The sequence below is a fragment of the Euprymna scolopes genome, chromosome 19, assembly GCF_053919585.1.
Source record: "Euprymna scolopes isolate OS-2025 chromosome 19, ASM5391958v1, whole genome shotgun sequence".
NCBI lineage: Eukaryota > Metazoa > Mollusca > Cephalopoda > Sepiida > Sepiolidae > Euprymna > Euprymna scolopes.
The window spans coordinates 47,425,382-47,448,110 of record NC_136500.1 but is presented as its reverse complement, the minus strand read 5'-3'; the positions used below and the strand labels follow the sequence as shown (position 1 = coordinate 47,448,110).

The window sequence follows — 22,729 nt, the reverse complement described above, 5'->3', positions numbered from 1 at the left end:
TAAAGACAACATGCATGTTTGTCATTCGGGATCTGAATAATTACTTTTTATTATGTTTAAAATTCTACTCGGCAATTTCCCATAATTTTTGGTGTATAGTAATATTTTTGGGTTTTACAATGGACAACAGAACAAAAAAAAGAGGTTAAGAAACAACTATTGAATAAATAAATGTTACCAAAGGCAAGATATGTTACTCTTCTAGCTACCTGGATAAGCTTTTGGTGTTTTAACTGATTTTAAAGCATGTTTTAAACGTGAAAAGCAAGTAGTGCTGAGTGTTTAAGTTAAAACAAAAACAAAGATGGCACCATGATGCTCTGGCTCACAATCTTGAAAATAAATAAAAATGCCAATACAAATCCACCCAATAAATGTAACTGATATTTTCAGAGTCTTAAAACACACTTTAAAATCGGTCAGACCACCAAAAACTTATCCAGAGTCACTTATCTTGCCTTTGGTAACATTTGTTATGCATTTGTTTCTTGACCACTTTTTTGTTCTGTTGTCCACTGTAATGCACACCCATATTTTCAGTGTTTGCTTACAGTGGTGATATTTTTAAACCAACGCATTTCCAGTGAAAACATTACATACCTACGGGTCATGGTGAAATTTTTCAACTGATAAGTTTTCATGTTATTTTATTTTGATTTGCCATATTTCATGCGTACATTAATAATAAACCTCCTCCCAAATACAATTCATCATTAGTGCCGACTTGGATTTTAGAATCGGGTATTTCCAGGAGGAACCACATCATAAAGGTTGGCAATATCTCATACCCAATAATATAAATTTTCTGATAATTTTATAAAATCACGAGTGCCTATTTAGAATTATTAAAAAAAAAAAAAAAAAAAAAAAGAAGCTTGTTAAGGTAGAGTCGACAGATCGATTTTTTTTTTCTAATATGTTGTTTCATACTTATGTAATGTCGAAAATAGTAATATATTAAAAAATTACGAAAATTCGAGTAAAACAACTGCTATTGGTTTTAATAATAAAAAGTTTATCGCTATAGGTTACAAATGTTTGAAGGCATGACATTTTTTTTTTAATTTTGCGTTTCGAGTCATGTCCCATGTGTGAACTCTTCACCGTCTACTTTTTAACATCTACAAAAAATCCTAGTTCACCCAATTTTACATAAAAATTACTTTTAACCATGAATAACATTTTACTTCGTAATTTTTTAAAATTATTAAATAAATACTTAAATTTCCAAACCTTTTTGTAAAGACATTTAAAATAGTCGTAGACTCTTGAAAATTCAGTATGTTATTGTTATATATCTTATGAAATGACTAACCAATTTTTATGATTTCAGGTTTAAATGAACAGCTACAGTAGGAATTAGAATACACCCTACCAAAAGTCCGATTGTCACAGCTGGTGAATTAAAATAATGCAATCTGGACTGTGAGGATAGTTTAAAAGAATGATATGCAATAAAATTTTGTTTTAAACTTGTAAAAACTGACACAGAAACATATGAAATGCTTCAAACTGCTTTTGGATCATCTTTCATGAATCAAGCATCAGTTTTGGAGTGGCATAAGAGATTCAAGGAAGGCAGGGTTTATGAGGAGTAGGGAATTCAGAACACCAGAGTTGATTGGCCAAATAAAGAATTTCATGGATAAGGACCATAGTGACAATAAGTGCACAGTTTGATGTCGGTGTGGGAACTGTACATACAATTATTTGCGAGGAACTGAAGATACGAAAGATTTGCGCAAAGTTTGTCCAAAAGATGCTCAGAGAAGATCAGAAAGAAAGATGTTGTCATGGCAGCAGGAAGATGGACGAGCTGATCAATTCCGATGCTGCAATTCTTGATGCTCTGGTGACCTGCGAAGAAAGCTGGACCTACTGTTATGACTCAGAGACCAAAAGATAGAGTTCCCAGTCTAAGCATGCTGACTCTCCTAGACCCAAGAAGGCTAGACAGAGCAAATCCACCCAGAAACTTATGATCTTTTTTTTGATAGCACAGACATGATCTACATGCACTGGGTTCCCACTAGACAGACAATCAGCAAAGAATACTATATTGAAGTTTTAAGGGAGTTCAGGAAGAGATTCCTTTAGAAGAGGCCGGCACTCTTCAAATCGGGTCAGTGGCAATTCCACCAAGACAATGCACCAATTTATAACTCCATTCTTCTCACAGACTATTTGACCAAGATGGGCATCAAGACTGTTCTTTAATCTCTAGACCTTGCTCCCTATGACTTTTGCTTATTCCCTAAGCTCAAGGAAAACCTTAGACTCTAAGTTAGAGGCTGTCGTTAGGAGACAATTAAGATGAAAGAGTCTGTGACGAGAGTCATTAACATGCTCACACAAGAGGACTTCCATGGGGCCTCCCAGAAGTTGAAATGGTACAACAAGTGCATTGCAGCTGGAGGAGGATTACTTCAAAGGGGACTAGAGTTTCATGTGTCAATAAAATCAATAAAAGTGCTCATACGAAAAAAATCTGGAGATTTATTGAGGGCATCTTGTATTATTGATTTCGACATGGCAATTAAGTACGTAATATTGTTCCTGCTTAAAAGAACATATTTAAAAATAAAAAAAAATCGATCTGTCGACTATCTTACCAAACACCGAAAAGAAACATCTTTATGGTGTACATACTCGTCATAGAACGAATACTTGATCAATTTACGTAATTTTTGGAATATGACGAGTGCGTACATCAAATATTTTTTTTGTATTTTTTCTTACTAAGTGTAATTCTAAGCATTGAATCACTCGTCTCTGATCAGATGATTTTATGAGGTTGTCAAATGCCCGAATAACGGTTTCTAAATGTAACCGTAAACAAATAAAAACATTGAAAACGGGAGTAATACTATAAACTGACCAATTGTAAATCCAACAGTGAAGTAATTTACTAGTGAAATAATAAATGGCACTAGTGGAATTTAAGTAACATCCACAAGAAAATTGTTTTCATTTTAGGAGAGTTCCGTCCACCTTACACCCCTCCTTTTTCCATCTTAAGGATGGATTTCTAATGTTGATTTTAAATGTTAAACTGCAGAAGTGCTGAATAAAACCTATGGAGTAGTATTTACTATTTAATAATAAAAAAAATGTGTTAAATGAATTGTATACTGTCTGTCAAAGAAACTTATTTTTAAGGGAAAATGTCAGTAATTCAGTCAAATTTTCAGCGCATGTGCACTACAAGAATGGAATCACATTTTTTGGTTTTCAGTTGGGACATGGGGAGAGTGCATAACAAGGTCAGCAATGCAATTTTAGGACCGAATCTAAAATAAATGCAAGTTTTTTTGTTTTTGTTTTTTTAATACAAGAAACTTGCTTCCAAAAATGCGTTACAAAAATTATGTTCATGTTTTATTAAAAATGTAAAAAAAAAGTCTATTTTGTTTAAAAATAACAAGTTAGTTTTGTATTTTCTTATTCAAAAAAGAAAAAAACTTTTAGAACATGCATTAATAAAATAAATTAAAAAAAAAAAAAAAAGCAGCATTTATTTTCAATTCAGAGCGGACCTGAACGAGAATAAACCCCTTCCCCCACCTATAATTTTAACCGGTATTCTTTTACGAATGACCCAGTGTTGTATAAACACCCCAACATCCTGTGTTAAGAACGGCTTTCGGAATAAACACCTCCAACTCCGAAAACTATACTACATACTAAAACATTCTATAAAAATTATTTGGCAGGTGATTCTCGTTCAGGTCCACTCGATTCGGTCCTGAAATTTCATTTGTCTGCCCCTGCTATATACTCTCCCTATATCCCAACTGGAAAACCAAAAAAGTGATTCCGTCGGCCATCCTAGTAGCTCACAAGTGTCAAATTTTCCCCTTTGACCCCATGATATCAATGGAAAAATAAAAATTACGATATAAATGCAGGTGTCCCTCAGAGGTTGATCCTTGGGCCGTTATTATTCCTGATATTCATAAATTAACTCCCTAATATAACTGTCTCTGAGATGAGTATATTTGTGGATGACACCACGCTCTATGGCAGGCATGAATGTAAAACAAATGAACACATATCTAAGGCAATAGTGGAAAACCTCCAATCTGTAGTGGAATGAGGACAAAAATGGATGGTAACATTTAATGCTACTAAGAATAAGCTTCTTTCCTTTAATAACTACAAGAAACCTTTTTAACCACCAATAGCTATGGCTGATGAGACATTACCTGAAAGTAATTCATTCAAACTCCTCGGCTTAATGTTCACAGGGAATAAGGAGCTGAAAAAGGCCATTGCCGCAGCTGCTGCGAGGAAGGTAGGGTCTCTATACTGTGCTAGAAAGTTACTTACGCCTGAATGTATCCTGTACCTCTACATGGCCACCATCCGTCCATGTATGTAGGGAGTATTGTTGTCACATTTTGGCTGGTGCATCTGCTACTAGTCTACACTCCTGGACAGGTTTCAAAGCAGAGTCGCCAATCTAATAAGTCCCAAACTGTCAGCTAGGCTTCAGCCTCTTCCATCGACGAAATGTTGCATCCCTCTGCCAGTTTTACAAGTATTTTAATGGTATATGCTCTGACGAATGTATCTCCCTGACGTAAATACCCCTGACAAACAGCAAAATCCCACCCCTACACAGTAGAGATCCCCAGATGCCAGAAAGCCTTCTACTATAATAGTTTCTTCCCCAGAACTGCTGAACTTTGGAAGTCCCTTCTCCGACTGAACTGACACACAGAAGTTCAAGTGTAACATAAACAGACATCTCGCTGCTCAGCTCCCTACATAGTATCCCTGTAATTATGTCCCAGATAATAGCCCCCTACATCAAAGTAGCCCTTGTTTGAGGTGAAAAGGCAAAAAATTTACAGAAATTGTTGAGTCAAAAATAAAAAAATAATTATACTTTTGTGCTGTTCTGTACAAATACTTTAGAATCATAGATATTAATTAAAAGAAAAAAAAAAAAAAAAAAATGGTCTGTAAAAAATATTGTTACTTACAGCCAAGAGTAACCTCTACAAGGCTATCCATTCGCCCATGCAGCATTGTTACCACATTTGGGCTGGTGCATCTGCTACTAGTCTCTCCTTCTTAGACAGGATTCAAAAGAGAGTCGCCAACATAATAGGTCCCGCACTATCAGCTAGGCTTCAACTGCTGTCCCATCGACAAAATGCTCCATCCCTCTGCCTGTTTTACAAGTACTTTAATGGTAGATATTCCCATGAACTACAAGCCCTTGTATCCTCCCGCACCATAAATACCCTCAACAAACCCAACAAGCAGCAAAATCCCACCCCCTATACAGTAGAAATTCCTAGATGTAAGAAAGCTTTTTACTCTAATAGTTTCTTCTCTAGGAATGCTAGACTTTGGAATTCCCTTCCAGGTTCCTGTTTCCCGGACTGTACTGACATGCAGAAGTGTAATGTAAACAGACATCTTCCTGCTCAGCTCCCTACAAATTATGTCCCAGATAGTAGCTCCCTACATCAAAGTGGCATTGTGTCTGGTTTGGGGTGAAAATGCAATAAAAACATTTTCTAAATTTAAAAGGGGGGGGGCACTTAACTATATTGACATACTCATCTGAGCCATTGCTCTGTGACAATAGGAAAGACGGTGGAAGTAGATTTGGCATCCCTGCTGAAAATAGATCCACGAGTTCTATGTACCATTTCAATATAGTCTTTTTTCATAAACATATGTAACTGTACAGAAGGTCAGAAAAACATTGGTACCGTCAGTTTCAAGCCTAACATAAGGGGGACCAGTTAATGGTAAATAATGTTAGGCTATGGCTGACAAGAGCCTAACATTATTTACCACTAACTGGTCCCCCTTATGTTAGGCTTAAAACCGACGATACCAATGTTTTTCTGACCTTCTTTACTGTTTTAAATAAATAAATATTAAGTTCTTATATTGAAATTTTTTCTTTGTAATCAAGCACTTTGATGGAATTCTTTCCTAAAAACAGTGAACAAATATATATATAGTCCGTCTACTTAGGCTATCATCCCATTCGCTCGTATCCCCCACTCTCCCTACCCCATAAGACACTATTCTGGACCGCTCCTCACTATTTTACCAATCTTCACCTTAATTCGAGCCTTAGATAAATCCCCAAGCTTACCATGGGAAAAGCACAAATATTTACTCTATCTATAATTTCCATAATTCTTTAATCCTATTCTGCCTGCAATATACCCCCTCTTTATGTCATCAATCATGAATACCTCACCTACCCCCCCATGCTGTTCTCTCCCTCATATTTTCAGATATCTTAAAATTTCCTTCCTAATATTTCCTTCCTAATATCTCCTTCCTAGTGTGCCCTAAGCTAGACGTCGCATTCACTTTATATGTAACCTAATTTCTTCTTTCTTATTCTGAAGAGAAGCATTAGGTTTCGAAATGCCTAGGTATAAAGTACACCTATAAACCCTCCCGCATCGATATCCTGCCATCGTCTGAACTGATATAGAAAGCTATATACACCAATATATATTTTGTTTTGGCAATAATTTTCTAGTTACTTTCATGAATGTATCGCATATCATTTTTTTTAATTTCATATTCTTGGAACTATTAAGATGCATTCATTTTTCTGTGAAATTGTGTCTGTAAAGTATAAAAAATTTATATATATTATATTCATTTGAAAAAGAAAAAAAAAAGAAAGAAACTTGTGATATATTCATAAAAGTAAACATAAAAAGTTTACGGATATTCTGATTTATCATATTTAAAGACATTGAAGTAAAACAAACAAGAACTGGCAAATGTGTATTTCAGCGGCTTAAATTATTTGACAGACAAAAATTTATAAAAATTATTTATTTTTATAGAAAACACATTATTAGACCCCAAGGCTGAAATAAAACCCGAAAAAAATTAATTTTTATTTTTTTCAACATTTTTTATTAGCCAACAATCGAGGCCGCCAACGTTTTGAAAATTCGGCCTTTGTAAGGACTACCAGATTGGCCTTTTTGAAGCCAAATTTGACCTTTTTAACGCTCTTGCATGGGCCATGGTCACGGCCACCGTACTCTCGGTAGCCACGCCATGGTTCCACGCAGGAGCGTAATAAAGGCCAATTTTGGCCTTAAAAAGGCCACTCTGGCAAGCCTTAGAAAGGCCAAAATTTCAAAACAAGATGGCGATCTCCGTTGTTCACCACTTAGTCTAATAACAAAATGTTGAAAAAAATAATAATTAAATTTTTTCGAGTTTTATTTCAGCCTTAGGGTCTAATAATGTGTTTTATATAAAAATAAATAATTTTTATAAATTTTTGTCTGTCAAATAATTTACGCCGCTGAAATACACATTTGCCCAATAACCCGTTTTGAAAAGGCCTTATTTTCAGCGGGAATGCCAAATCGGCAGTCACCGTTTATTTTCTATTAAGTGTTAACGGAGCAATGGTTCGAATGAATATGCGTGATTGCCACAATATTGATATAACGTAATAAAAGAGTCATCCAATTCTTAACGACACAACGTAGGACAGAACAAGATTTTTTTTTATTATTATTTCCCAAATGGTCGCCATTTTTATTTTGATCTAACATATTTCATATGTACATTCAAAAAACATGTTCCGTCTTATACTATGTGATCAAGAACTGAGTAATCATTTTTACGTCATTGAAAAATGAACCCTTACTCTAAAGTCTAAACTATTTTCTTCGTGTTTTCAGATTGTTGAAAAGTAATCGCATGAATTCTTTTTTTTTTTTTTTTCATTTTCCATTAAGACCGGAGAGGGGGGGAGGTCAAAGGGTAAAATTTTACCAATGCCCGAGTGTTAAAATATATATTTTTAGAAAGTAGGTTTCAAAAATATATATAACAAATAAACCATAATCTTATTAATGTTTTTATCTGATTAGTTAGATAATTAATAAGTTTCTTTTTTGTTTTTGTTTTTTAATTTGCTAAAATTAATGAAAATAACTGTTCAGGATTGAGATCGACTAAACCTACGAAAGAAATGGGGAATTTTATAGATTCGCTCCGTATCCACTCGGAGATTTGTATGTGTGTAAGAGGAGTAGTACTGCAGTGTGGGGTACCCAGAGAACTATTTGCATTGGAAACATTAACGATTCTATAAAAATAAAAATTTTAAAAAAATAAATGGGACTCAGTCATGTACTTATTGATCCGTGCTGAAATAATGTTATTTAAAAAGCCATTCTTAACCTGGGGAGGGGAGGGTGTTTTGTACCTATTCTATACTTTAACCTTACAATTGAATTTAAAAAAACATATCAAAACTTTAAACTTGGAAATACGATTTAAAAAATATTTCGGATCAGTAAGTGCATTTAGCACCAAAATAAATAAAGGTGCTTCAACAGAATTTGAAGCAAACCAAACCGACATTTACCGAACTCAACCTAAAAGAAAGATAGCTTAGGGTTAGTTGGTAGAGAAAAGGTTAAACACAGTTCGGTGTATATTCTGTAAAAATAGTAAATTAATAATTTTGTAAATTAGTTTGGTACTTGTGCACTTTTGCCACCGTGCTGAAATAACATTATTTTTAAAGCCATTCTTAACATGGGAATGGAAATGTGTTTTGTAACTATTCTGCGATTCCACCGAACAATTTAATAAAAAAAAAATTTTTAATATCGTGAAGCTTGAATTTAACATGAAAAATTTAATTTAAAAATAGCGCGGTGGCAAAAGTAAGCACCGTTTGATTTTTATTATTGAAGATAAACGAAATTATTGGGGGGGGGGGATTTAACATTAATTATAAATTAAATTAAAAAAACAAAAACAAAGAATGAATGAGTTTTATCTTCTAATGCCCACGACAAACAAAACAAATAAACATTCTCATTTTCAAGAATATAAATTAAATAGACAATTAAATAAATACGCTATAAAGAATGAATGAAATCATATTTTTGTGTTTTTATATAAAATAAAACACTTACCTTTACTTTTATTCGAATAACTTCTTTGTTTTCCAAACCGTAATATCCAGCCATGGTTGAATGTTGTATTTAAAAAATAAAATAAAGTAAAACGTACTTAAAATGTAACTTAAATAATAATTACTTACTTCGTATCACAAAGTATACGAATAATATGTCGTAGTATTTTTGTTTGGTTTTGTATTTATCACCAATAGTGTAACTGTACTACAAAACGAAATATGGTTAGGAATATGTTGTTTTTCTTTTAATCGTATAAAGATCTACGAAAACCTGGGTCAGTTGGTTTTGGTATTTTATACATAGATATAGATAACATAAATGTATCACGGGTTTGTTTGATCTAGCTGATCTTATTGAAACAAAACCTGTCGTATTTCTTAATATTTTATATATATATATAATTTAATTTAAGATCCACGACAAAAATTGTGTGAGAGTCGATTTGTTTGGCTACGACAGGAGCCATCGATGGTAGGCGTTAAAGTCGGCATTTCTACGAGCACTTGCTAAAAACTAGCTGTGTCTCTGCCGTCAGTAATACGGCTTATTGTTTAGTAGTACGACTACTACTAACGTTGGCAGGTATTACTAGTGTTGCTACTCTACTAATATTACTTGCGTGTATTTGGGATAGTAGAATTACTCTTTCCTCATATATACATATTTATTTATTTTTTTTAGTGTGGTGGTTTCTCGGGCGACAAAAACAACAGCAGCAGCCATTTAGTCATATGTATGCGAGAGTGGGTGTGTTCCTGTTCTTATATTTGACTGACTTACTCCTACCACCAATAAGTACCTTATTCTCTCCTACTCTTTTTTTTTTTTTTTTTTACATTGAAATAAATAAATAAATGGATCAGCCATAGTGGAGAGAAACCCAAAGATTCCTTTGGTACTTGTAAGGAAAGAGTATCCGGAGGATTTCAGTACTTATCCGGACAAGTTTGATCATCGGCAGAAAATCCCGAGTGAGCTCCGAAAATGGCCGTAGCAGTTTGTGTATTGAAAGCCACATTCTTTTATTTCGATTTTGAGTATTTTTTTTTTAATCATTTTTCAACATTTTTTTTTTTTCGGTAAAACGGTACTTCTACACTTTATCGCCGAAACTGGAGATGCCATTTTATTTCACGCACCTGCCGTAAAAATCCAAGGGAGAAATCAGTATTTTAAACTATGGTTGAAGCATGAAATAAATAACAAAAACAAAACAAAAAATTAAACTAGATAAACTTCCGGAAAGAACTATGAAAAAAAAGTAAATAAAGAAAGTGAAAGAGAACATATATCCATAATTGTTTAATTGGAAATGTTTCGATTTAAGTAATGAAAACGGGAAAGTTTTTCATGAAACATTTTTTTTTTTATTAAAAACAGAAAATAAAATGACATATTCATAATTGTTTAAACTGTGCGAGCGCCATTTGAAAACCAAAACATTTATTGTATAAAAATTTATTAAAATATGATTGTAAAAACATTTATTGAAAAGTTGGCAAATTTGCCGTTTAGTTGTACAAATAGCCTCAAACTCTATTATCACAAAAAGGGGACACGTTGGGTCGGCACCGTTACGAGCTGCTACAAGTGTGGTGGCTCCAACCATTTGGCCTGTGATTGTTTATCGTCGCACTCACTGACTCGAAGCCTTAGTGGGCCTCAGTGCTGCAAGTGTAAAAACCGAGGACACCTGGCACGATCCTGTCCAGGAAACGGGCAAGGGGAGTAAGCTACAGTCCTAGTCTTCTCCCCAGATCATCACTGAACAAGACGCTGCCCGCATTGAGCATGCGCATTAATGGACGTGAATGCCTCACCCTTGTAGACACTGGGTGCACCCAGACCCTGGTACGCAAGGCATGTTGCAACACTTGGTACAAGGAGAAAATTCTGGTGCTAACCGTGGGTGGAGGGCCGCTGGTCTCTTGCTGGGTGAGCGTCATCAGCACAAGCATCGGCAATGGACCTGCAGTAACCGTGTAAGCCCTGGTGATGGACAGAGAGCTGCTTGGGTACAACCTACTTCTAGGGATGGATTTGATTACACAGCTGGGTGGAATCACTGTGGACTGCACCGGCAAGATAGAGTTCTCCCGACATGAGAAATGTATTTGCACCTCGATTATCCTGGACGAGCCTGACTTTCATGCGGTGTACAACAGGGAAACCAATGCATGGACGGCATCTCGGAAGTGGTCTGGCGACCAACCCTCAATATCCTTACGGAACTGACTATCAGATTACTCTCCTCCAATGAGACTCAGGGAGCAGTAGGAAGAACTGCAGACTTGGATAAACAATGGCTGGCTGCTTCCATACCCCGAGGATGAGCTTGGCCTGTATGTGAGCGATAGCAAGGAGGGTCTTTACTGGAGGAGAGGTGGTGACGTTCCGGAAGTCCCATCTAACATCACTTGTCGGAACGTTTTTTTCTGTTTGTAGAAAGCTAGTGGGCCACTTCCTTGGTGTGATTGGCTCAAGGTGGCAGTGGCGGTCATAAGACATCGTGCCACATCCGTATCATTGGGATGGAACGATTAAGTGTATGATGCCATGCTCTTGAGCATGCTTACTTACAGAAACTCTGGCCAGAGTGACTCGTGACGACACTGTGCGAGAGAACTGGTGTGTTAACAGGAACAAGTTCACAGTCTGGGTGGACGCTAGTTCACTAGCCTTTGGAGTTGCCCTTGCGGTTGATGATGGCATTATCGAAGATGTCTGTTGGCTTCATCCAGAGAATAATTCTAGGCACATAAACCTGGCCGAACTTGATACCACATTGAAAGGAGTTACCCTGGTGCTTCAGTGGCAAGCCAGGGTACTATATATTATCACGGACTTTGCGTGCACTCATCGGTGGATAACCGATGCATTGACTGGAAGAGCACAGTTAACCACACGGGCAGTGAGTGAGATGTTGATACGAAGGCAGCTCGCCACCCTGGTTGATACAATTAGAGTATAACCTGACTGTAGACGTAACGTTGATCAGGTCTGCAAGCAACAGAGCAGATGCACTGACACGAGTACCACCACGGTGGCTGCTGGCTGATACCCGGGGAGATTCTGAGATGCTGCAACAGCTGGGTGCAGCAGTCGCATGTAATATGGATGCGGATCATATCAGTGAGATTCATCGGCAATGTGGACACCCAGGGATTAAACGAATACTGTATTTTGCCAAAATGGTTGACTCAGAAGTAAGAAGGGTAGATGTCAAGAGAGTAGTGGAAAGTTGCCAGGCATGTCAATCAATCGACCCGGCTCCAATACAGTGGAAAAAAGGGCAATTGGGAGTGAGCGGCACATGGCAGAGAGTGGGCATGGATATCACATATTATGGTGGCAATCACTTCCTCACCCTCATCGATTGTGGACCTACGCGCTTTGTGGTCTGGAGACCACTTGGGTGCCAGGACTCTTCCTACATTATTCGCCAGCTGTAATCTGTGTTCTTTGAAAGAGGCATGCCTGAAGAGGTGCTGACAGGCAATGACCCAGCCTTCTGCAGCTGGAAGATCAGGCAGTTCTTGGTTGCGACTGCAATGTACTTATGTGCCATCTGGCAACGGTATTGCTGAGAGGAGCTATCGCAGCATCAAAAGAATTGCAGCCAGGAGGCAGTGCACTGTCTCAGAAGTCGTATATTGGTACAATATCATGCTGAAGGATGGTGTCTCTCCAGGAACAGCACCTGCAAATGCAATCTACCAATACTGCGTCCGAGAAAAGGGAATCTACAACAACAGAGAAGTCGCCAATGAGGAAGGACAGGGGTCGTACGCACCGGAGGATCCTGTCTGTGTGAAGCCCCCGGGAAGCCTGTGCACTGACAGATATACACAGGGCTGAGTGATCAATGTGGTGAGTTAGCAGTCAGTCATGGTTGACAATGTGCCTATCATGTTAGGGACCTGAGGCCGGCGACACAGTTACAACAATCACTGGACAGCAGGAGTGACTCTGGGGCTGAGGCCAGTGGGCCATCACTCTAGTTCGCACTAACCTCATTCTCATCAAGCAGCAAATCCGATATTAGTAGCCTCTCAGGAAATGCAGTGTTCTTCGACCCTCAGACTATGAGAATGAGAGTGCAAGTGGACAAGAGGCCTGCACAGTCCCCCTTTGAAGGAGCACCCGACAGAAGAGAGCACTACCTCCCTGCCATCTCTGTGATTATGAGATCAGGGCGGGATGTGGGGAAAATAGAAACAGACATACAAACGGCCTACCTGTGAAGCGCCACTCAGAAATTGGGGAGGAGGTGTGTATGGTCATCCTGTCACTGTACCTTTGCTAGTCTCCTCATTCACCACAATACCTCAAGCACACTGGGGTTCATGTACCTAACATTCTCAAATCATATCGTATGTGTGTGTGTTTTATTTTTTATTTTATTTTATTTTTTATTTCAATTTTCTTTTATCTATATATTTATAAAAGTGAAAATGTGTGTGTGTGTGTGTGTGTGTGTGTGTGTGCATTTCCCTAACAAATTACTCTGTCAATTTTCAGTCTAGAGACTCGATATTTTACATAAGGAGTATTGAGATTTGGGAAAATCTTTTTAATTGGTTTTCGGCCAAAAATTTGGCTATCAAGGGATCAAAGTTCAATGATTTGACCTTTGAAAACTCTACCAAACTCCTCCGCCAATTTTGGGTCCAAACGCTTGAAATTTTAAATGTAGGTTACTTGGACATGAATCAAACTTTTAATTTAATTTGAGCTGAAAACAATAAATGTTAAGGGGTCAGAATTGAAGTCAAATTTAAAAAAAAATTTGACCACTGCGGTCTCTACCAAATTACTCAGCTAATTTCTGGTCTAAACATTTGAAATTTTACATAAAGGGTATTCAGAGATAGGGCAAGCTTTTTAATCGCTTTGGGTCGAAAATTTGAGCTGCCAAGTAGTCAAAGTTCAAAAGATTTCAAAAGGTTTGACCTTTGCGGTGTCTAGCAAACTACTCAGCCAATTTTAGGTCTAAACATTTAAAATTTATACATAACGGGTATTCAGACATGCGGAAGCATTTTAATCAGTTTTGGGGCGAACATTTGGCTGCCAAAAGGTTAAAGTTGAAAGAGTTGACCTTTGCAGATTCTACCAACTTCCTCCGCCAATTTTGGGTCTAAGGACTTGAAACTTGGACATGGGTGAAAATTTGTATTTTGATTTGAAACCAAAATGATAAGTGTTAAGGGGTCAAAATTGGGGTCAAAGTTAAAAAAAAAATTGACCATTGCGGTCTCTACGAAATTACTCAGACAAATTTTGGTTTAAACAAATTTTGGTCTTACATAAAGTGTATTTACACAGAGGGCAAGTTATGAACAGTACATCGGGCCCGAACAAAGCCAGGCTGAACTGCTAGTAAGCAATAAAATAAACTTGTAAACATAAATTTTATAAAAAGTCGTTTGTTTAATTTTATTTCATTGGTTTGAGATGAAAAAAGTCCAAAAATATAATCAAAATGTTAGTAAAACCCTCCCAACCCTCTCTAGGTGGTAGAACGTCCACTGTTTTCCGGCTTGGTGTTGGCTGAAAACAAGCACTCTATATGGGGCTGAAATTCTAGGCAGAATCAAAGAAACTGGGGTTGGGGCGGGTATGTGAAGTTTCTCCAAGATTGCTTATTGGGATAGCCGGGGACAAAAAAGAAAAGATCAGGTTGTGGGTATCTTTGAGATTTCCTATTGGGGCAGGAGGGGGCCAAGAACCTAGTCTAAACGCTTGGTTTAAGGGTTTGGAGTCCAGCAGGATCTGGACCCGTGTACGTTATGCTTAGGCGGGGAACACAAACTCCAACTTGGCACCTCTACACATGCACAGACTCACTATCTTCAGTCAAAGGTTTCAGAGTATAATCTTTTCCTATCACATCTGATCTTTACTTTCAGCTGGTGCTTGAAGAAGAGGACCAAATCCTGATCAGCAACAGATTCGACCCCAAGCTTCTCTTGCACTCTTGAACTCCATATCACCATTCTGGCTGCAGCCAGGATCACAAAAAACACCATTTATCTCTCCCTGTCCCACAGCGGCTCTGTACTGGGGATGACGTAGGACATGTCCAGCAGGCAAGGTCATTCGGGAGCGATGCGAGTTGTCACCTAGTTGACATATACCCAGTACCATCTGAGTTCACTGGAATCGAAGAACACATGCCGGCACTTCCTTGGCCTGACGAGTAGATTGGCAGCAGTCCCCCTCACTAGTTCCTTATATAGTTCTTTTCTAGTCAACCGTGAAAGGTTGCTGAACATTTGGAGATTCCTTAGTGCAGCCCTACGCTCTCTCAAGAACTACGTGTCTCTCCATGGTTTTCGACACACTTTGATCTTGTCGAGAATGAGGTCAGGAAAAATGGCCTTGACTATGGAGGTCCATGCAGACTCTTCTTTCAAGGTTCGTCTCAGGAAGGCCAGCCTCTTGGCATCTCGATGACACCTCAAATTGAATATTTCCAAACCTCCCTCACATAAACATTGAACACAGACTTGTCTGCAAACCCAATGTTTCCCTTTGTCACAAAGAAGCGAAAACAACTTGCTCTGTAGAGATTTTGGATAGTTCTCAGGCAGGGGAAGTATAGCCAGTTGGTAAAGGATGAGCGGAAAGATGTAGGTAGCACACGCCTCTGCCCTGCTCTTCAAGGATAGTTTCCTTCAAACTCATGAGTCATTGACTTTTGACTTTATTTCCAACCAATTCTTTTCCAACTGGAGATCCGGTCCAAACTATACACCAAGGATCCGAACCGAGCCGTCAGTCCAACTGAAAGGAGCAGGAAGGGAGTCAGTGCCCCTGCAGGCTCCCAACCACAGTCCGGTCGACTTGCTACAGTTGATTTTGGCCCCATGGTCCTTTTGTCTTTTTGTACCGTGTGAGCGCCTCTGTCACTGTCTCGATGTTTCAGAAGCTTGACACAAAGATGGTGATGTCATCGGCGAATGCAGAAATTCTGACTCTCGATCTGCCAGGCAGCACAATCCCACGCAGGACCAGACTTACCTCCTCCTGCCTCAGCTTCCAAAGTAGCGGCTCCAATGCAAGAATATAAAGCAGAGGAGACAATGGACAGCTCTGGCACACGGACCGGGAGATAGTGAAAGATTTCGAATGCTTTTTGTTTACCTGTACCATTGTCATCAGAGCACAGTACAGTACGGAGACCCATTTGTAGAAGCCTGGTTGGAATCCGGCAGACTTTAGAACAGATGCCAGGAAGCAATGGTCGGCCCTATCGAAAGCACTGGACTGATTCCACCTCTAAGATTGTACAGGAACTTAATCCATAAAAACCTTTTCCAAAATTACTGGATTCAGTTTTATATAATCTGAAAGGTGTTGATTCACCGTAAAATAAGACAGCATAAAAAAAAAACAAAAAAAAAACACACCATAAATAAATATTTGAAGATATAAACAACTTGAAGCATAAAAACCTTTTTTTCTAAAATAACTGGATTCAGCATTAAATAACCTGAAAAATGGTTGCTATGCCATAAAACAAAACAACTAAACCAAACCAAATGCTTACTATTTTCTAGTCGTCAGTGAGGAGTTGAGCTGGAATAGTCTAAGATCTTATTTCTAAACTCGGCACTTATCGCAATCCTCCACAGCATCATCTACCACAGTTTTCCCATTGTTTTAACTTTTTTGCTGAATATGTGCCACCCTTTTATGACTTTAACGTAATGCCTGGATTGAGTGGAACAAATTTGCTTAAAGCATCAACATGCGCATGTATGCATTCATTGCACATGTCATGATCATCCCACTCATTGTACCTGTCCAAAGTTTCAATTCCAAACAAAACCACAATGCCAATTAAAAATAATTGCAAAGTGAGGGTTTTTCCTGACCAAACCACAATAAACACAATGGAGCCCAACGGCTCATCTGGCTTGGAGAGACATATTGATTGGCTCAACTGATCATGAGCACTCAGAAAATCCAACTGCTTCCTTGACCATCCAACTCCAACAACATCTTCACCGCCATCACCACTATTGGAGAGTTGGCCCTGATAGCTTGTCCTGGAATCTCTTTGCCCCTGACCGAATTCTGGCCTTTGTCAGCGTTCACCATTCAACCACCCAGAAGGTGACTACTGAAGATATCCACTGGAGATAATGGCTACACAATATGCACTCAAAGGGGGCTCATCTGCAGATAATCTTGCAGATAACTTTTCTCAAATAGGTTAATCTCAGCATGATTCCCGATTTAATGAAATCACTATTGTATGACTGGACTCCTACCAGAGATACTTTTAATTCTCTGTGCCCTTCTTTCCTTGAGCTGGACATCTATCACCTGTAACATTTGCCATTCAATTGCAGCATCAAAATATGCAATCCAATGCATAGAAAAACAAATCTATACTATCATCTATTAGGTTTGGAAGGACACCTACGTCCCTCATTTTGTTTCTGGAATTTTTCTTATTTATGCATGTTTAGGGCTCATGCTTTTGGGGCACAACCTAAGAAAATAAATAATTCAACACAAGCTTCTGAAACAACGAGCACAACAATTTCAATAAATGTAACAAAGAAAAGATTTATTCAGGCGAATGTTCACAGGGAGATATTATTCCTGGGCAAAAACTGGACTCTGGCCACCTGGTGCTATCATGGTAGTTATTCCCAGTAGGAATTGTCAATACTGGATGAAATAACACAGAGATAGAGAGAGAGTGAGGAAAAAGGTTCGATCAGCTTGGCATCTCTCTCTGTAAGAAAGAGTTTTTTTTCCTTCAGACCGGAAGCTGTCTGATTTCCTTAGGGGATAGAAAGGATCAATGCGCCGCACCCCTGATTGGTCAGTATGTGGCCAAATAACACAGGGGAGAGGCATTGATTCGTTGAAAGAAAAAAGTTCCATTTGTTTCTGCTACCCATGACATAAACAGATGGTCGTCCATCTCTGAGAGACTAAAGAGATACAAACGACCAATGTCCATTTGAGCAGATACCAAAGATAAGTATTACTAACCAATTATGATTGATATTACTAACCAATTATTATTGATATTACTAACCAATTATTACTTATATTACTAACCAATTATGATTGATATTACTAACCAATTATGATTGATATTACTAACCAGCCGGTAGTATCATCAAAAATCTGCAAACGATTTTCACTTGACCTTGTATTTAACCTCCCGGAAATAGAAGTAAATAAAATAGTAAGACACTAAGCAAAGCAGAGCACATTGTCCTGAACCAACATGGAAATATCTGGTCCTCAAATTAAACTTGTTTTAAAACTCTTGAGTCTGTCTTAGCAGTAAAGTTGCAAAGGAAAATCACACGTAAATTGAACTATGTTTTCAAATCAACAACGACTGAACTGGATAAGGTTGGTTAAGTCATTTTCTTTAAACTTTTGTGATCACAACTATATATAAGGTACAATATAATATTCAATAGAGAATTGACTCTGCCATCTGAAAGTCAAATCTGCTGACCAAGATGAAACGTAACTTCAAAGTCGTTGTTACATCAGTTCTGAATATACAAAAGTAGCACCTGGGCTTTTACCAAAGATTGCAAAAAATATGTTTGGTTATGGTGGCAAAAGAAAAAAAATGAACCAAGAACCTTTAGATGTATTTCGTTAAGCAATCTCTTTCAGTAACAGCGGTGATGACATTCATACATAGTATCAGCAGTAGCTAGATAATAAAAAAAATCATGGAATTCCACTAAAAAAAAGCAGAGAAATCCTATCTTTGGTACCTTGTATGGACCAAAAAAGACCATCTCGTCTAATATTTCGATACATTTGTTACATTAAGTTAACATGATGAGTCATCTTTATTCCCACTACTACCACCATCACCACCAACAACAACACTAATTAACCAATACCACCACCACCACCACCATAATAATAATAATAATAATAATAATAATAATCTATATAAATAAAACAGAAAATGTATATGTGTGTGTGAATGTCTGTCTGTGTGTAAATATTTAACCGATAAACTCTTAAACTACTACTGACATAACACTAAAATTAACAGGAAATAGCAACCATACACAAAGAATGGTTTATAATGAGTAAAATCTTTGAATAGATGAACATGTCGGCAAGTTGTAATGCAAACTGTTCATTTCAATTTGCCGACATATTTTTACTTCTTTCTGTGCATGCTCAAATTCAATTCATTCCTTCAAATTAAATCTTTCTTGCCTATCTCTTGATAGCTACATTGGTAGGAGACGTGATTGGAGTGACAAATGTTTTGGTTTCAATTCTAACTGATGGCACCCAAGTCATTTTCTTTAAACTTTTGTGATCACAACTATATATTAGGTACAATATAATATTCAATAGAGAATTGGCTCTGTAATAATAAATACGAAATCTCCATGAATTATAAAATATATTTAAACATATTTTAAGACCCGTCCTTGCTGCTCCCCCCTGATCCGTTAGTAATAATAATAATAATAATAAAAATAATATTTGGTTTAATGTCTGTTTCATGGGCTAGCCTGTGTTGAATGGCTTTAAGAAATAGACTTCAAAACTAATCTATTTCTGGCCAGGTCTTTATTTATCTCTATTTCAAGTTTATCCTTATCACTTCCTCCTATGTTTTTCTTGACATGTGAACTGACCATGCTACCTCAACTATCCTACATTTACTAACCCACAAACTCTCATCAATTTTTTTCAACGTTATTGTAACATCGCTGTAACCACAAGCCAAGATTCACTTCAGTTCTGCTGTGACGAAATGCCTGGGAGTGAATAAAAATATATATAAAAGCAATCATTCAACTTGGGCTCGTCTTGAAGCATCTTTGTTACAACAGGTACCAGCTCCCCCAAAGATGATTGATGAATCCTCTTAGATATAGCACAAGGCCGAAATTGAGAAAAGGACATTGAGGGTTATCCACTAGGTCTATACATCTATCGGGGATGTAAGTTGCAGGGATGCTATGTAGGGACTTGAGCAACAAGATGTCTGTTCACATTACATTTGAACTTCTGCGTGTCAGTATAGTTGGAAAAACAGGAACCTGAAAGGGAATTCCAGAGTCTAGCAGTTCTGGGGAAGAAACTATTAGAGTAGAAAGCTTTCTTATATCTAGGGATCTCTACTGTGTGTTACATGATAAGGGCTGTCCCCTTTTCATGTAAGTATAAAAATAGAGAGATGTAGTTAAAATGAAAATGAAATAGAATAGACGAAATTCGAACCTCGTAAATTAGGTTTAGAAATAGATTACGAGAGAGAATTAGAAAATGGAATGTAAAACAAACCATTGTTTAGCTTAGAGATAAAATAGTTTCAAGAAAAGAATGTGCATTTCAATTCTGTTATGAAAAATTCAATTGAGGAATGCAACTACAAGATAATTTAATAAACATGTTTTTAACATATTGGAAATATAGGTTATTGGGAATATAGGTTAAAATTCCTTTTGTAAACAAAGGAAAAAGTTTTGGACACGCATGTCCACAACACGTGAAAGAAGACACATGTTTTAACATGTGTATGACGTCATGGAAAATGGGAAGTTCTAGATATAGTTAGAAAACTTTAGAGTTAAGAAGGAGAGACTGGGGGAGAAACGGAGAGGGAGTTTGAGGACGACAGACGAGAGTCTGCAATGGGATTCGAACATCTAGAAGCGAGACGGTCACTTTTGAAACTTAATATGTGAAGCTTTGTATTCTTGATGATGAAAACCACGACCGGTCTGGAGAAGAAATACACCCATCATGTGTTTTTATAAACGTCGTCTTTGTGTTGTAATTCTACCAAAAGGTAAAGTGAAAATTGTTATTATATGTCTTGTATATCATGTGGTTTAAAATGTCTTTATATACACATCTTACATACACAATATGAACACTAAGACTGTCTGAACACTGTCTCCTCATTCTACTAAACATTATATATATATATATATATATATATATATATATATATATATATATATGAACCTTTTTATAACACGAACAATCTCTCTTACAACAACATCTCTCTCTCTCTTTCTAAGACACAACAACCATCTCTCTCTCGAAGACTCAATAACATGCACTTTTAACAAAGAACAATAATAATAAATAATGAAACGTAACACTGTGTAGGGGTGGGATTTTGCTGTTTGTCGGGGGTATTTATGTCGAGGGAGTACAAGGGCTTGTAGTTCCAACTGAATAACGCATTCAATACATGGACTAAATTACTTGAAATATCCCCATATGGTTTTTGCTGAATTTTATTTACAAAACATATTTTCAATGCAATGATGAAGAGTAAGAAAAAAGAATCCTGAAAAAAAATATTCAAATAAAGAAATTCCATATATTCGATCTGTTATTGTAAACAGGTCAACAAATTTAAGGTAATTACATACATTAATTAAGTGTTCTTACTGAGTGTGTACTGCACTACTGTTCTAAGAGGGTAATTACAAACACGTTTTTTGTTTAGTACTTCTTGACATCAAATTTAATGATTGTTTACTAGTGATCGCACAGGGACAACACAGGTTGCAAATTAACCAACCCGAGGTATTGCAGAATTATTTCAGCCAGAAGATTATTATTATTATTATTATTGTGTAGATTGAATTAGATTTGTTTAAAGAGAAAAATGCAATTCAAGGACAAATATGGTTAAATGACATTTTAGGAATTAAACTTGATTAGGTTCTATAAAGAATAACAAGAAGAAATTTAAATAAATAAAAACAAATATGCTTTAATAGAAAAAAAAATAATGTAATGGACATAAATAAAATAGATTTTCAAACGTAGATATAAAAAGCAATAAAATTGGGCCAGAGAAAACATGACTGATAAGTTACCGGTTAGGTCTTTGTGTAGTCGAATAACATAAGCAGAAAGGATTAGTTTGAATATATACAGGCAAGTTCTCAGTTGGTTGGGGATCGTTCAGCTATGGAAGGATTAAACGGGAAAGACAGTGATATGTAATCCCTGAAAAATGAATGGCGTGCAACACCAGAACAAAAACGTTGCAACAGGAATAAATGTAAATGTGGAAAAACAATTTGGTTGTTTGAGTTGTTGGGGTAGAAAAGGACTTACATTTTTAGAAGCACGTCTGGAACAATACTGACTGAAAAGGTATGTCCTTCCCTTGTCTGGCCAAGCAGACAATGATGCTATTTGTCCCGTTTGTTGAACTATTGCTAAAGGTATCTATATCAGTTTATTATATGTGTTAAAAACGTGTACACACACACACACACACACACACACACACACACACACGCACGCACACACACACACACACACACACACACACACACACACACACATGCAATGAACATTACATGGACTACTATGTAACATGTACAAGGGTTGGTTCCCTTGTTTTGTACATACCTGTTTTATATACACTTGCTATATGCTTCTCCATGTCATGCAGAAGCCCCCCCCCCCAACAATATAACACACACGTCTTACTTATTTTCTTTAATGTTTTAACTAGTAGAGCTGCCCGGTGTTGCCTAGGAACATAAAAAAACTACATAGATGTAAAATAGTGTTAAGTTTTTCACTCTCCCTAGAAGAAAAATTAATTTTTTTATATGAGAAGTGAAAAAATAAAACTTAAAAGACCTTCATAGTGCTACCGAAAGTGCCAAATAAATTTAAAGATGCCTCAAAAGCAGTTTAAAGTTAAGTTTGAGCCGAGCAACTGAAGGGTCTCAGCAGCACTAGTTCAAACAGCCCTTTTCAGGACTAAC

General features: G+C 37.1%; 1 protein-coding gene across 2 annotated transcripts in view; it reads right to left on the bottom strand.

Moving 5' to 3' along the window:
- The window catches only part of LOC145303559 (uncharacterized), a 234,580-nt gene extending 224,433 nt beyond the window's left edge, over positions 1-10,147 (bottom strand). For both annotated transcript variants that reach the window (XM_080145067.1, XM_080145071.1), the window contains exon 1: positions 8,949-10,147. In XM_080145067.1, coding sequence (XP_080001193.1) covers positions 8,949-9,002 — 54 coding nt within the window. In that variant the 5' untranslated portion in view covers positions 9,003-10,147. The remainder of the gene's footprint in view (positions 1-8,948) is intronic.
- Between the last annotated feature and the right edge of the window lie 12,582 nt (positions 10,148-22,729).